At 44.7% G+C, this 16,732-nt stretch overlaps 1 protein-coding gene across 1 annotated transcript in view; it reads right to left on the reverse strand.

Moving 5' to 3' along the window:
- Positions 1–221: 221 nt before the first annotated feature.
- sptlc1 (serine palmitoyltransferase, long chain base subunit 1) overlaps positions 222–16,732 on the reverse strand; it is a 113,422-nt gene continuing 96,911 nt past the window's right edge. The window contains exons 12-15 of the mRNA XM_056290742.1: positions 9,228–9,282; positions 3,736–3,853; positions 815–888; positions 222–682 (exon numbers count right to left, since the gene is read on the reverse strand). Coding sequence (XP_056146717.1) covers positions 589–682; positions 815–888; positions 3,736–3,853; positions 9,228–9,282 — 341 coding nt within the window. The 3' untranslated portion in view covers positions 222–588. The remainder of the gene's footprint in view (positions 683–814; positions 889–3,735; positions 3,854–9,227; positions 9,283–16,732) is intronic.

Raw genomic sequence — 16,732 nt, forward strand, 5'->3', positions numbered from 1 at the left:
TAGCCACAATTACAGACACATTACCTCATCACTGTATATCTGGCCAGCAGCTGTTTCCCTAAACATCTACCACTCTTTTCTTCAAGACAAATGCCGAGCTACCAGAGTGAAAGTACATCTTTGTGACCATGAAGTCACTCTGCGAAACACTACCGCCTTTTTTCCACAGGGGTGCGCAAAGTCCAATAAACAAACAAACAAATAAATAAACAAAATAACTGCCAACAACTCCTCGTAGCATCTTTATTTTTCAAGGCACATTGGACAAAAGTGTTAAAAAAAACCTCACTGCACGGAGTGAGCACCATCCAAGGTAATACCATTACAATTACAGATGACAGTAGAATACACATGTGACAATACAACACCTGATATACAAAATAAGGCAAAATGTTCAGTTATACAACCACAAGGCTGAGTCATAAAACTCAAGTTAATTAGCAAATAAACAAATAACTATATTCCCAGTCTGTGGATGAATGCCTGATTTGTGTGCATGGATCTTCACATGCCAGTGGTGTCCTACCAAGTTCCAGCTGCAACAGCGCTAGAGTTCTGATCTGGTGGGGACTGGGAACAATCACATCATTATTTGAGAATAGCCAGAGCTGCTTCACGGATACAAGATGCCGCCTTCTGGATCTCCTCCTCTGTCTGTCGGATGGTCACAACCACTCTGATACTGGGGAGCGGAAAGTTAACCATGATGCAAAGCACTGTAATGCTATAGCTAGAAATGAAAAACTCAGTTCAATTTAATCACTTTTACTTGTTTGGTTGTGGAAGGTGGCAACAAGAAAAACAGGTGTCGTACCTGGGTGGCGGTAAGAAGCGCTCCTCTTTTTCCAGGTAACGAGCAAGAGTAAGACCTATTTGTCTCTCCAAACACTGCGAAACAGAAGATAGACATAAACCCAAGTGGTTTTACAAAATGCATTTAATCTCCTCATGAGAATCAGGAAGTCAAGGCTCTGGTTCATCACAGGCGCATGACTTTGTGAACAGGAGACTACACAAATAGACCAGCTTGCAGCACATGTTCACCTAATGCAAAATACGTCAAGCTCAAACTCTGAACACAAACTTTTTAACACTACAAATGTTGGGACTGTAATTTAGTAGTGACACCACATTAGGTTGACCATGCAAGCCAGATCAGTTCCTAAAGCAAAGAACATCGTCCTTTCATCAGAGTCGGTCTGGCCTTTCTTTAGTTTTTAGTGGAAGTGGACTCTGGAGCAGTGGATGTTTATTCTCTGGAGTGATGGATCACACAGTCTGACAGATGGATCAGGGTTTGGTGGATGCTAGGACACTACATGCCTAATGCAGAGTGTCAATGCTAAAGTTTAGTGGAGGAGGAATAACGGTCTGTTGTTCCTGTTTTGGGCTAGGCCCCTTAGTTTCAGTGAAGGGAAATGTTAATGCCACAGCATACAACGACATTCTAGAGAATTGTGTGCTTGCAAGCTTTGTGGCAATAGTTTGGGGAAGATCCTTTCCTGTTTCAGCATGACAATGCCCCCCTGGCACAAAGCAAATAAAAAGCAGTTTTGGAAATAAATTCAAAATTACAGATAATCTTGTCACATGGAAATAGTCATGGTTTGTAGTTAGATGCAACTAGATCCATGGAATTCAAGGTAGAGAAGGACTTTTTTTCTATGACTCAAAGATATTTGCCAAAATGTGAAATGGGCTATTATTTTTTTTTTGTGCCATGGTACAAGGCTGTCTGCCAAATTTGACAGACTGGATCAAATAGATGCACTCACAAGAATTTTCCCAATGTCAAAGGGAATTTTGATTCTATAATTACAGTGATCAAGTTATGGTTGTTTAAATGTTGAAAGATGCTATATCGCCACCTATTGGAGAAACAGCACCACATTTTTTGGTAGTTGTGGAAGAAAATATTTCTTCAGGGCTGTGCTGTCCCTGGAGGACTGGTGCCACGGTCCCCTGATGCCTGAAGTTTTGCATCAGAAGTATCCTGACAGTTCTAAATCTTCTTCTTCTGTAAGCCTATAATGGCATATTCATCGGCGTAGGTCATCTAGTTTTGCTTATAAGTACTCTTCCTCTTGCCTTTACTTATTGGAAGCAGTTATCCTGACAAGCTGTTTCCCTTACACATATTGAATAAATTACTTAACCTCTGAAATTGCTGCCTGTGAAAATTCTTCTGTAAAGTTTCTTCAACAGTTGGTGCTATGAGCCTGGATGAACAACTCCTGCCTGCACCATTGTGGACCAACCCCGGAGACCAGCCAACCACCTTGGCAGATGAAGTAAGGTAAGGAACCTTATTTCGTGAGAGCTGCTGCCTCCTGACTTCCCCCACTGAATCTTTATCAGGTTTGCGTCATTCATCGTTATTCAGCATTGGTTTCTTTTTGGACTTCATAAGAGCTTCTTTTGGAGATGTGCAAATATTTAAAACCTACTATTTTTTTGAATTAAGGTATACGTTTTCAGTTGCTACCTCAGTGAGAGCTGCCTCACTCCTTATCCTGGAATCAATGGAAGTGGACTATTATCACCCTTGGCCGCTTGTTTGGTGTAGGTTTTGGGTGCAGAGACCTGTGCACTCTGTATAGCTCCGGGGGCGTCTCGACAATGCCATCGCCCATCACTTCCATCAGGAGCTCGGAAACAAACTTAATGGATGTTGGTCTGGCATATTCAGGCACACCAACAATACAGATGTTTTGATGCCGAGAGTGATTCTCCAAGTCATCTACTTTAGCCTTAAGACAAGCGTTTTCAGTTGCTACCTCAGTGAGAGCTGCCTCCATTGAGGTTATCCTGTCACTGTGATCCGTAAGACAAGCTTCAAGGTAGTGAGAGTTTGCCCATGGTTGCCTGAAGTAAGACGAATTGCATCAAGTGAAGTTTGACTTGGAGACAAAGCGGTTCAGTTGAGAGGCTTGTTCTGAGCTTCTTGAGTTCAGAGATTAGAAGGTAGGCTGAAAAAGGTTACATATCAGCGGCCATGTTTCCTAAACTTTCCGAGAGACCTGTAGCACTTGAAATCTCAGGAATTAACTTCTTCAGTTGTTTTTCCCCCATAGGTCCATAGTAGTTCCATTAGACAAGTGCGGGATAAAATAAAACAAGAATGAGTGCTTTTTCAAGTGAAAAAAAGTAATTTGTTCGGGAGCAACTCCTCGCACGTCTACTATATCCAATATCTGGGCTGGAAGTCCCCCCACAAAATATTTTCTTGCTGGTTTGCATTAGCATCTTGACCCATTAACCACTCTAACATTGCCTGCATCCATTTTTTTTCCCAGTCTCATTTTGTAAAGCCCTGATGAGTCTCTCTGCATTACCATAAGACCTTGAATGATAATAAGGGTCTTTCAAAGAATGCTTGATTTGCATTCTATTATTTCTATGAACCGTAGTGTCACAAATTACACACATACATGTGTTTGTGTGCCAAAATGAGGAGTTGATTAACAGCAATCACTTAGTCATCTGGAAGCAACTTGGCAACCACCTATTGTAAACAACTCTTAGCAACTGCATAACAACGACTTAGCATTGTTAGCAGCAATGACTTAGCATATGCTATCATAAAGCAACAGAGCAGAAACATGTTAGCAACTTGCCACAAGCACTAAGGGTTGTTGACATGTTGACATGATCAACCTCTGGTATATTAAAACAATGATTCAATGTCAAGGTTTTATTAGTTTACTGATTACCTGGCAAAAGGAAACAACTTACATAGTCCACAATGCTGCGTAGCATCCCCACATCAGTGTCTCTGTGGCCAGAACTTCTCTCTAGTTGTAAGTGAAGTGCTGGGGCAAAAGACACTCCTACGATCTTCAGCCCTGGAATCCTGTAATACATGTATAGTGAGATGACAATATAAAGATTTGAAGCATAACAACCATGAGAATGCCATCAATGCAACCAAAATCAGGGACAATTTTAAGGAAAACAATAGTTAGGGTAGATTTGAACAGACAGATGTAATTTTTTGGAGGTATCTTTGCTGTAATGTTGTTAACCCATGTCAAACCCAAGGCACAAAAAGCAGATTTTGAAGGATAAGAACACCATTAATCCTGGCCTATTTTTGTTACAGGTCCTTGGTTTCCCGCTTCTGGTGTGGGAAAATGGCGATGCAAATTCACCTTTGCAGCAGCCTCACCCAGTACTGGTGTGGGAAGATGGTGGCGCATATGTACATTTGCAGCGCCCTCACCCAGTACCGTCCATGCAGTGTCTTTGTCCACGTCTGCATTTAAGTGTTGTCTTCGTTTGATGGCTGGGAAAGGTGGTGCTGGATCGGCTGGGATAAATTGGTTTGCTGCATCCTGTGGGCCCAGGGACCACCGCCCTTCCTGGAGCTGCGACCGAGGAAGTAACACCGAGGGCAATCTGACAGGACGCAGAAGCGGGGCAGGCTAAGCTAACTGCTAGCCCATGCAGACTGGCAGTTCCGACAACACCGAGGGCGGTCTGGCGGTAGCCTCGCCTGGCATTGACTGTGGTGTTTTTGGTGTCGTAATGTTGAGTGCGAGGAGGTGTGTCGAGGGTGTCTGGCTGGGACAGCTGGTGTTGGATCGGCTGGGGGAGCAGGGGGGCGGGCTAAGCTAACTGCTAGCCCATGCAAAACGGCAGTTACGACAGTCATCCTGGCTGGCATTCGTTCCCTTGGACAGTGATTTTTTTTTAAAGTTTGGATCTATGTGTTAGTTTGCATATGTGTGTTCTTGTAGTTCTTGGATGTGTTTTTGTCTTTGTGTTGCACTGCTGTGGGCTGGGGGAAATGATGTTTCATTTCATTTCATGTACGTTGCAATCCAAAAGATCACTTACGAACAAAATCCCTTCATCATACCAATTACTCTTAAATATTGATTTCCTATTTATTGTAATCAATCTATTGTTCCATAAAGTTGAACCACGAGGAGAGAAATTATGGCTAAATATCATTTTCCAAAACTGAAGAATTTGTCTATGGAAATTTGACAACTTGATCGGAATTTTAAACATTTTAAACATTTTAAAACAAAATCAAGCCCACCATTTTTTAAACAAGGACCTCGGAATGTGAAACCACATAGAAGTTGCTGTGTGACTTTGCTTTTAGCCATTTAATCTTAAGAGTTCCAACCATTGATTCAAATTCTAAAGCTTTAATACCACCCTTGTCATACTCTCTAACTAGCTGTGATCTTTTGATACAATGGGTTTTATTTTTCTATATGAATAGAACTATATAACTGAGTTGGCTTTTTAATATTATTGGAAGAAACATATAGGGAGTGACACGGATAAATTAATTTGGAGATACCTTCTGCTTTAGATAAGATGACTCTACCAAAAATAGTAAGATTTCTCTGGTTAGCCAGTGAATGAGAGATTTCTTCATATCAGTTATGTGATTAGAAATATTAAAGTCTTCTCTTCTGATGACATTTTTAGACATTTTTATTTCTAAATATTTAACATCAGACTCAACTCTAATTGAAGCAATTTGAGAATCTGTGCATGAATGAATGGGAAGTAATTCACATTTTTTAATATTAAGGGATAATCCTGATGCCTTAGAGAATAATGAAATTGTGTTAAGGGTTTTCTTTGGAAAGCCCTTAACACCTTTGGATGTGTCATCTGCGAATTGACTAATTGTAAATTATTTGTCAAAAATAGTAATACCTTGAATTTCGGGGTTGTTATTAACAAGAATTGTTAGTAACTGAGTGGTCAAAATAAATAATTTTGGCGATATTGGGCACCCCTGATGAATACCACGTTGTACCTTGAATCTAGGGCTCGTTCCAGGGTTCAAAGACACAGAACTGTCAGTGTAAAACATCTTGATTACATTGTAAAAGTTTTCTCCAAGACCCAGAAAGTGTAGCGCTTCCAGTAAAAATGAATGTTCGATGGTATCAAACGCCTTATAAAAACCAAGACATAACAAACTATCTGTATCAGTTAAGTCTCGATAATCAAGCATATCAAGTAAGAGCCTGGTGTGGTTATGTATACTTCTACCTTTTATAAAGGCTGATTGACATTCATCGACTATTTGTGTTGAGCCCTCATTTAATCGATTAGCATAAACATGTGCCAACAGTTTGTAATCGTTACCTAATAAGGTTATCGGTCTCCAATTGTCTAATGAAAGTTTATCTTTGTTGGGTTTTGGGATTAGGGTGATAACGCCTTGCTTCATAGTGGGAGAATAGCGTAGTTCTCTCATATCCCTCCAAAAAAAGTGTAGAAGTCCACAGTTAACCTGTCAAGTCCTGGTGACTTCCCAGTAGACATCCGCAGAATTGCTCTATCCAACTCTTCAATCTTAAACTTATCCTCCATATGTTGTTTGAATTCATCATCCATCATTTTATTAAATTCTCTAATTTTTTCAAAAAGCAACAGACAATTTTCCTCGGAAAAGTTGGATTTATACAGGTTACTATAGAAAGCTCTTATTTCCTCATTTACTTGGTCTTGATTTTCAATAGTAACACCATTTATAAGCAACTTTTGAATTTTCTCTTTAGTTTGTCTTTGTTTTTCCAGACTAAAGTAATATGATGAATTTTTTCCCCTTCTTCAATCCATCGAGCTCTTGAACGAATATATGCCCCTTTTGATTTTTCCAAATATATATTATCCAATTGGGATTGGAGATTGTTTAATCTATCTTGCTCCTCCAATGATAATTCAGTTTTGCAATATAATCTGTTAATATCACTTACAAGGTCCCGCTGTTTCTGCTTTTTAAGTTTAGAAGAGCATTTACTTATTTTAATCGCAAGCTGTCTAACTTTAAATTTGAACCACTCCCATTTACTCAAGGAGGACATTTCCAGTCCAGCAATTTCTTTAACCAGTTGTTTGGCTTCTGTACAAAAATCTACATCTTCCAAAAGGTTATTATTGAATTTCCAGATAGAGCTAAGGTTAGACTCATTCCTACACAACAGAAAGGACAGTGAGATTACACAACGATCAGTTAGAGGTGAAGCAGAGATTTCACACTTAGAGACCTCATTGACTAAAGTATTTGAGATCAACCAATAATCTATCCTTGAACACTGGCCATTATTAGATGCACTAAACCAGGTATATTGAGTAGTAGTGGGATTTTTCATTCTCCAATAATCAGTCAAACTTGCTTTTGTGACCAATTCAACTATGATTTTATCATAATTATGACACTGTCCCCTTGATGGAAGACGGTCAAACCAGAGACCAGGACCCACATTAAAGTCTCGACCCATTATGATTTTATCAGTTGTGTAACACACTTCCCATTCCTCCAACAACTTACCCACTCAGGGATGCAAATAAATGTTTGTTCTGGGTTTTTCTGTTGTACCCATATACACATAACAAAATATAGTTTACCTCATTAATTTACAATACCAGCATGAGCCAATGACCGTTAATATCACTTTTGTGGTTAATTACACTTCCAGGGAGCCTGTTTAACAATATCATTAGGCCAGCTGAATGTGATGTCCCATGACTAAAGAAAACGGGAGTCTCCCCACTGCCCTTTCCAGAATTTTGTGTCTGTTTCAACTGAATGAGTTTCTTGCAAGAACACACAATTTGTCCTTTGCTTCTTACAAAAAAGAAAAGTTGCCTTACGCTTCACATTATTTTCAACCCTCTAGTATTTAACGATATAAAAGAAAACCTTTAGTAACTTATTTAACCTTTAAGGAATGCGCAAAATATTTAACGATGCGCAGGAATGAGTGGTTTAGTTAATTTCCATTTGAACAAAGTGAACAATCTAACAATATCAGCATACCTGTTTAGAACAAAGGCACCCTAAAAACATTTATTCAGGGCCTACTCGTCGGTTGTCGATCAGTGCGTAACCTTCCTTCAGGAAAGCTCTCTTCCCCTTTCTCCTTGCATCCCGAACCAACGGCCACAGTTTGGTACGAGCCTCCCGATCTTCTTTGGAGAAATCTTCTTTGAAGCGTACGTGCATCTCGCTGCAAACTCTCGCACCTTTCGATCTCTTCCAGACGTCATCCCGCACAGTTCTCATCCCGGATTGGACTATCACTGGCCTCGGTGTGTTGTTACTTAGCGGTAGCAGCGCTGCCCTTTGCTCCCAGGCGGTGAACAGTATCTACAGTCAATCCCAGTGACAAGTTCTCTTGTGTCTTCTCCATCTTTCTCTGGTAAACCAATCAGCCTCAAATTCCTTCGTCTTGTGTAGCGAGCTTGTTCCACACACGAATTCCTTAGCGTCTTGTTTTCATTCTGCAGCTCACTAATTTCCTTTCGAAGCACAGCGATCCCCTCCTTGTTCTCTTTAGTTGCCACTGTGTCGGCTTCAATGCGTTTTTCAAAGTTTTTCAGAAGTTCAGTCTGTTCATCCATCTTTCAGGTCAGAGCTTGCACTGCACGGAGAATCGCTGCAGCTGTACTGTCATCCATCTTCATGTTTCCACCTTGCGCTTTCAATTTCTTGGGTTTCGGACTTTTGATTGGCGTGTGAGTCCAATTTATTCTTTCGTCCTTAGAAGTCTCGTCATCCACATAAATTTCTTCTACATCACCGTCATCATGCACCTGGCGAAGAGCTGTTGGGTTGTACTTGTGGTCCGTCATACTAACAAACACAATTGTTTCGTTTGTTCCAAAGTCTTGAGTACTACAATATACATTATATTTCAAGGTATTTGATACTGTTATCTAGTTAAACAATATTAGATTATTGCTAAAAAAGCTTTACATTTCAAGGACTCTATGACAAAAGGATACTGCTACATCCTCCGCCATCTTGAATCCTCCCCTCCTTCCCCTTCTTTCTGTTTTGTTTACAGTACGTGAAGGAGTGGCTGATAGTTAAAAGTAATAAATTATCCTTGAGAGGTTGCTTTTGGGGAACAAAAAGCCCAAGACAAACGTTAAAAATACTTTTCATGGTTTCACTGTAAAATTAAGCTGCTCTGACCAAGTGTTTAAGCTACAGTTTCCTGATGGGACCTTCTGTGGTGGGAATGTGTGCCTCAGCGGCCAATTAAATTTGGATCCATTCAAACTAAAAAAAAAATCACCTGGCTGTCATTCAAACCCATTTAAAAGGGACATTGTGCACACTGGAACTAACCCACACTTGTTGAAGTGATTTACTAAAACATGGGTTGATCACATTTTTTGAAGTGACTTACTACAGTATGGGGAGATCACAGAAAAAGGGCTAACAGCCCACATGAACTCACCCCTGTAACGCCTTGTAGACATGTTGACACTTCTCTTTCAGGACAGTAAAAATATCTGAAAAACGACAAGAGATTTTAGCACCTTAGGCATGACTACTCTTCATGGTGACTGGTTTGCATGAGTCTAATTCCATGTGTACAGAGCTCATTTTATCTTGGTCATCCTTCCCTACAATGACCACACATTCCCTACAATGAACTCGGGCCACTTGTAAATGCTGGATAGCATTTACAAGTGGCCCGAGTTCGCTTGCATGATTCCAGTAAGTAAGTACACTAAGTACGTCGTATCCAGAAAAGCCAGCTCATTTTATTAGCTAGCTGAAAACAAATCAGTCATGTTATTTCTTCTTCCACTTTGATATTGTTACTCTTCCCAAATCTTAAGGTCTAACTAACCACACACCATTCGGCTAAGAACTCCGAAGTTCCACGCTACTTTTAGGACATATTGTGCTTTTATTTTTTTACTTTTTATTATCGTTTAAGCCTTTGAAATATTTAAGTTTTATTTCTTTCAGGCGCCCGGGTAGCATAGCGGTCTATTTTGTTGACTACCAACACGGGGATCGCCGGTTCGAATCCCCGTGTTACCTCCAGCTTGGTCGGGCATCCCTACAGACACAATTTGCCGTGTTTGCGAGTGGGAAGCCGGATGTGGGTACGTGTCCTGGTCGCTGCACTAGAGCCTCCTCTGGTCGGTTGGGGTGTCTGTTTGGGGGGGAGGGGGAACTGGGGGGAACAGCGTGATCCTCCCATACGCTACATCTCCCTGGTGAAACTCCTCACTGTCAGGTGAAAAGAAGTGGCTGGTGACTCCACATGTATCGGAGGAGGCATGTGGTAGTCTGTAGCCCTCCCCGGATCAGCAGAGGGGGTGGAGCAGCAAACAGGACGGCTTGGGAGAGCGGGGTAATTGGGGGAGTAAAATTGGGGGAAAAAACAGGGAAAAAAATCCAAAAAACAAAACAAAAAAAAGTTGTATTTCCTTCATTTGAACATTCTTTAAAATGTGCTATCTCCCTTTTGTACTACCCCATATTGTTCAACTTCTAAATGTTCATTCAACTCAAACAACGTCCCCCAGCTGCTTATGTAAGAAACTTACTTATTAGCAATTTAAAAGGCATCTACTGCAAATTCCTGAAATCTCTTAGAGATATTGTTTGCTGATACTCTACTAATGGAACTTTTTGAAGTATTTAACCTTTGCGTTCAGCTAGCCCACAGGTTTTCTTCTCCTCAGGAAACAACTCTTTCCAGTTTAACTCCATCTTACGTTTTCCTGTGTTGACACAGCTCACATTGTGGCATTCCAGCCATAGAACTAGTAATTTCTGATCAAGCAAATATTTCTGCCCCCACCCGTCCCAACAGATGCGCCTGCTATTTTTCAAAATTAGCCTTTAGCATAGGTTGAAAAGTACAATACAGGACATTTGTCCAACAATCATAAGGAATTTCTCCAGTCTTTACTGTCTGGTACATGACTAAAATACCAGTCTTCTGTCCTGAAACCTGTTGGACTGAATTTAATGGCCTGAACTGAGCTACAGTCTCGTGAAGAAGTATTTGACCCCTTGCTGACTTCCTCTATTATTGCATATTTTCACACTGAAGGGTTTCAGATCTTTAGACAAAGAGAACACGAGTTAACACAACAATACAGTTTTTATAATTTCATTTACAAACCCCAATTCCAATGAAGTTGGGACGTGTGTAAAACGTAAATAAAAACAGCATACTGTGGCGGACACTAGGGGCTATGCCTCTCACCCAGCAGGGCTGTGAGCTGGGGGCGTGGTTTACGTTCCCGGGCTCTCTGGTGCAGGGTTGTTCCTGTTGTAGTTTGGTTTTGGAGCTGAGGAATAAAGTTCAAATTCGCCTTCGTCTCCTGTGTTTTTCCTCATCCTGCCACATTGGTGACCCCGAGTTGAACATGTTTGGAGCAGAAGAGGAGTGTGAATCCACTTCGACCACACCGCCCCAACTCTCACAGCCGGCCGTTCTCGCCGCGGCTGTGAAACTCCCAGAGTTCTGGCAGAGCGACCCGGCTTCGTGGTTCCAGCATGTCGAGGCGCTGTTCCACCTGCGTGGAATCTCCGCGGACGACTCCAGATACTATCTGGTCGTCGCTGCGCTGGACCAACAGTCCACACGCCGGGCCATGCAGCTGTTGCGCGCCCCTCCGCAACACGGTAAATACGTCGCCCTCAAACATCTTCTGCTCCGGAGGTACAGCCTATCTGCCGCAGAGAGGGCAGATAGAATCCTTTCCCTATCCGGTTTGGGAGACGGGACGGCTGTGGATCTCATGGACAATATGCTGTCGCTGCTAGGCTCGGACGAAGGTGGGTTCCTTTTCCCGCACGTTTTCCTGCGCCAGCTCCCGTCTCCTGTGCGCGCGGCTTTGGCTAACTCCCCGTGTCTGGCCGCTGGTGACTGGCTGAGGTTTGGCTGAGGAGGCCGATCGGGTGCTGCTGACGGCGCGGGAGCAGCCTCTGTTTTTTTCCACCACCGGTTCGGCAGCAAGGCGAGGCGCCCTCCGTGCACGTTTGAGGCGGCGGGAAACTCCAGGGCCAGCGCTCAGTAGCAGCTGTGGGCGCTGGCGGAAGTAGTGAGCTGCTCTTCATTACGGACTCAATGTCAGGAAGACGGTTTCTGGTGGACTCCGGTTCGCAAAAGAGCCTACTCCCTTCCTGCTAAGACAGACAGGTCGGCCGAAGGCGGCAGCCCACAGTTAAGTGCCGCTAACGGTTCGTCCATTGCGACGTTTGGCACAAGGTTGGTGACTGTTTGCTTCCACGGACGCCATTTTGAGTGGGACTTTGTAGTGGCCGCCATTACTGTTCCTATTATCGACGCGGATTTTCTGTGTGCTAATGGTCTGCTGGTTGATGTTGCAAACCGCCGTTTAATTGATGCTGTGTCTTTCGCCACTGTTCCGTGCAAGACTGGGGGAGCCGGGCCGTTAACACACGCTAACTTTTTAGCATTAGGGGATGTTTTTCAGCGTTTGCTGGCGGTTTCTCCATCGGTGACTACGCCTGCCTTTTCCACCGCGGTTACTAAACACGGGGTAGAACATTTCAGTCCCACTCTGGGACCGCCAGTTTTTGTGCGCGCGCGGCGCCTCAACACGATAAAATGGGCTCCAGCTAAGGAGGAGTTCGCCATCATGGAGCGTCTGGGTATAGTGAGGCGTTCCAACAGCCCGTGGGCCTCGCCGCTTCACATGGTGCCCAAGGCGGATGGGTCGTTGCGGCCTTGCGGTGACTTTCGCCGCCTGAACAACGTCACCGCCAATGTCCGCTATCCCATCCCACACATACAGGACTTTTCCATACGCCTGGCAGGTACCACTATTTTCTCTAAGGTGGACCTGGTGCGCGGCTATCATCAGGTTCCCGTGCGCGCAGAGGACGTGCCCCAGACCGCAGTGATCACCCCATTTGGGCTTCATGCGCATGCCTTTTGGCTTGAAGGGGGCAGCGCAAACCTTTCAGAGGCTGATGGACTCGGTGTTGCGTGACCTTGATTTCGTGTTCGTTTATCTCGACGACATATTAGTGGCCAGTCCGTCAGCTGACGAGCACCTGGTGCACCTGAAACAGGTTTTCCGTCGTCTGGACGAACACGGCCTGATAGTCAACCCGGCCAAGTGTCAGTTTGGACTGCCGGTGATTGACTTCTTGGGTCACCGCATTTCGCCGCACGGCGCGGTCCCGTTGCCTTCTAAGGTGCAAGCGGTGGCGGAATTTCCCCGCCCAGTCTCTGTTAAGACATTGCAGGAATTCTTGGGAATGGTGAATTTCTATAACCGTTTCCTCCCTCGCGCTGCCCACCTCCTTCAGCCACTTTACGAAGCCCTGCGGCTTAAGAAGGCTAACAACCCTGTCGACTGGACTCCCGAACAGGTCCAGGCCTTTGACGGAGCTAAGTGCGCCCTGGCTAACGCTGCCCTCCTCGCCCATCCCACACCCACGGCGTCCATAGCTTTAACAACCGATGCGTCTGACATAGCCGTGGGGGCTGTGGTTGAACAGCGTGTGGCGAATGCGAGGCAGCCACTCGCATTTTTTAGCCGCAAACTGCGAGATAGCGAGCGCAAGTACAGCGTTTTTGACCGGGAGTTGCTGGCACTGCACCTTGCAACCCATCATTTCCGTTTCCTGCTGGAGGGTCGCTCCTTCACGGCTTATGTGGATCATAAACCGCTGACTTTCGCCATGTCCAAGGTGACTGAGCCATGGTCTGCTCGTCAGCAGCGCCACCTGGCTGCCATCTCCGAGTTCACAACGGACATTCAGCATGTGGCCGGGAAGTCCAACCCTGTTGCTGATTGTCTGTCGCGTGTGCTTGTGTGTCCTGTGCACCTCGGTGTGGATTTCTCCGCTATGGCTGCCGACCAGCCCAGTGACCCGGACGTCCTTGCCCTTAGGTCAACACGTACCAGCCTCAAGCTAGAGGATGCTGTGATGCAGGAAGGCAGTCCTGCCCTCCTCTGCGATGTCTCCACCGGCTGTCACCGCCCCGTTGTTCCAGTGGCCTGGCGCCGTCGAGTTTTCGAATCGATCCACTCCTTCTCGCACCCTGGAGTTCGGGTGTCAGTGAAGTTGGTCGGTTCCAAGTTCGTCTGGCTTGGCCACCGCAAGGATGTCAAGGGGTGGGCGGCTGCATGTGTGGCGTGCCAGCACGCTAAGGTCCACCAGCACACTAAGTCGGCCCTCGAACCGTTTCCGATCCCAGCCAGAGGTTTCAACCACGTGCATGTGGACCTGGTGGGCCCTCTACCTTCTTCACAGGGTTTTACGCACCTGCTCACAATGGTAGATCGGACCTCCAGGTGGCCAGAGGCTGTCCCTCTGTCCTCCACAACATCCTCGGACGTTGCACGCGCGTTTCTTTCCTCCTGGGTCGCCCGTTTCGGCACTCCCGTCAGATATCACCTCAGACAGGGGCCCCCAGTTCGTGTCAGAGCTCTGGTCGGCACTTACGCGATGCTTGGGTGTGCAGATACACAGCACTTGGGTTCCAGGCCCCGTTCACCACTGTTTTCCGCGGTCGTTCGTGCCTGGGGAGCTCATGTCGGCTCATTTTGTTTTTGTACGGCATGATGCTCACCACTCGCCCCTCCAACCCCCATACGATTGCCCATTTCGGGTTCTGGAGACGGGTCCCAAGGGTTTTGTGCTGGATATGGGTGGGCGTAGGGAGCGTGTCACGCTTGATAGGCTTAAACCGGCGCACAGGGTGGCAGGCGAAGTTGTGTTTCCGGCCCAGGTTTCCCGTCGGGGTCGCCCTCCTTCCAGGACCCCGGCAGTGTCTTCACAGGTTCAGCGTTCTGCTTCTCAGCCGACTTTGGACTGTGTTTCACCTGCTGTTTTGGCTGAGGGACGGCGCAGCCGTTATGGCAGGCTGCTTAAGCCTCCAGTGAGACACTAATTTTCTTTCCAGGAGTCCCTTCTGGGTGTTCGGGGGGAGGCTGTTTGGCGGACACTAGGGGCTATGCCTCTCACCCAGCAGGGCTGTGTGGGCTGGGGGCGTGGTTTACGTTCCCGGGCTCTCTGGTGCAAGGTTGTTCCTGTTTCAGTTTGGTTTTGGAGCTGAGGAATAAAGTTCAAACTCGCCTTCGTCCCTGTGTTTTTCCTCATCCTGCCACAATAGCATGATTTGCAAATCCTTTTCCACCTACAGCGCTGCTTGAAAGTTTGTGAACCATCCAGACATGGTCACTGTTTTTGTAAAAAACATCAAAATAAGCTTATTACACATACATCCAAATCCCAATTTGTAAAGCACACCTTCCAAATAATGGACACACACACAAAAAGAGATATATTTTCATTATTTAATTCAACAAAGGTGGTTTATTTCACAAAAACTGAACATTTAACATGTGCAAAAGTATGTGAACCCTTGTATTAGTAGCTTGTGGCTCTTCCTTTTGCAGCCATTACTTCAACCAAATGTCTTCTGTAACCACTAACCAGTCTCTCGCATCTGCTTATGGGGATTTTTGCCCACTCCTCCTTCCAGAACTCAGCCAGTTGAGAGAGGTTGGAGGGACATCTGGTATGTACCAACTTCTTCAGGTCTCGCCACAACATTCCAATTGGATTAAGATCCGGACTTTGACTGGGCCAATCCAGAGTACGAATCCTCTTTCTCTGAAGCCATTCCTTTGTAGTTTTGCTGGAATACTTTGGGTCATTGTCTTGTTGCATAATCCATTTTCGTCCCAGCTTCAACTCCCTGACTGATGGCAGGAGATTCTGGTCAAGAATTTGTTGATATGCTGGAGAATTCATGGTTCCTTGGATAATATGGAGTCGTCCAGGTCCAGAAGCAGAAAAGCAGCCCCAGACCTTCACATTTCCACCACCATGCTTCACTGTTGGGAGGAGGTTCTTTTCTTCATATGCAGTGTTGGCTTTTCTCCAAACATGTTGGTTTTGATTATGACCAAATAATTCTATTTTGGACTTGTCTGTCCAGAGAATGGACTTCCAGAAGGCCTCTGGTTTGTCCAAGTGCTCTCTGGCAAAGTTGAAATGGGCAACTTTGTTCTTTTTTGAGAGCAGAGGCTTCCTTCTAGCAACCCTCCCATGAATGTCATGGCTATTCAATTTTCGTCTGATTGTAGACGCATGCACATTTGTCCCAGATGCTACCAGAGAGGTCTGCAACTCTCTAGAGGTGATGTGTGGGTTGGCCTTTACCTGATTTATTATTTTTCTGGTGCTTCTGGGTGATAGTTTTGATGGGCGTCCACTTCTAGGCAGAGTTGCTGTCATGTTGAAGGCCCTCCATTTGTAAATTATTTGTCTTCCAGTGGATGGATGGAGCTGGAATCTTTTGGAGATGGTCTTATATCCCTCCCCAGACTGATGGGCTGTCACTACCCTCTTCTTCATGTCCTCGGATATCTCCTTTGCTCTCGGCATTGTTGATTTGTATGGGACCACAGTGGTTTGGTTGGTTTCCTCTCTCTTTTAATTAGTGCAGGCCAAACCCTTTCCCAAGGATGTCTCATTTCATTGGTCTGCTTAAATGATTAATTAAGCACCCAAATGTGTTTCACCCGAGTCTGTTACCTGCTTGACTTAACCAATGCAGCTGGGGGTTCACTTACTTTTGCACATACATTAATTCCATGTTTCATGTAGTTTTTGGGCTACTTAAACAACTCCCACTAAACGAGTACATGCAATTGATAAACATATATCTGACATTTCATACATAAAAACTGGTGACAATAAAATAAGAAAATCATGATAAAACAACAGAAACATCTAAACTGCTCAAGGGGTTCACATACTTTCAAGCAGCACTGTATATTCAGTTGAATACACTGCAAAGACACGATATTTAATGTTCGAACTGATAAACTTTATTGTTTTTTTTTTGCAAATATTCACTCATTTTGAATTTGTCGCCTGCAACACGTTCCAAAGAAGCTGGGACAGGGGCATGTTCACCACTGTGTTGCATCACCTTTCCTT

This window comes from Lampris incognitus, chromosome 12 (genome assembly GCF_029633865.1).
Source record: "Lampris incognitus isolate fLamInc1 chromosome 12, fLamInc1.hap2, whole genome shotgun sequence".
NCBI classification, from domain to species: domain Eukaryota; kingdom Metazoa; phylum Chordata; class Actinopteri; order Lampriformes; family Lampridae; genus Lampris; species Lampris incognitus.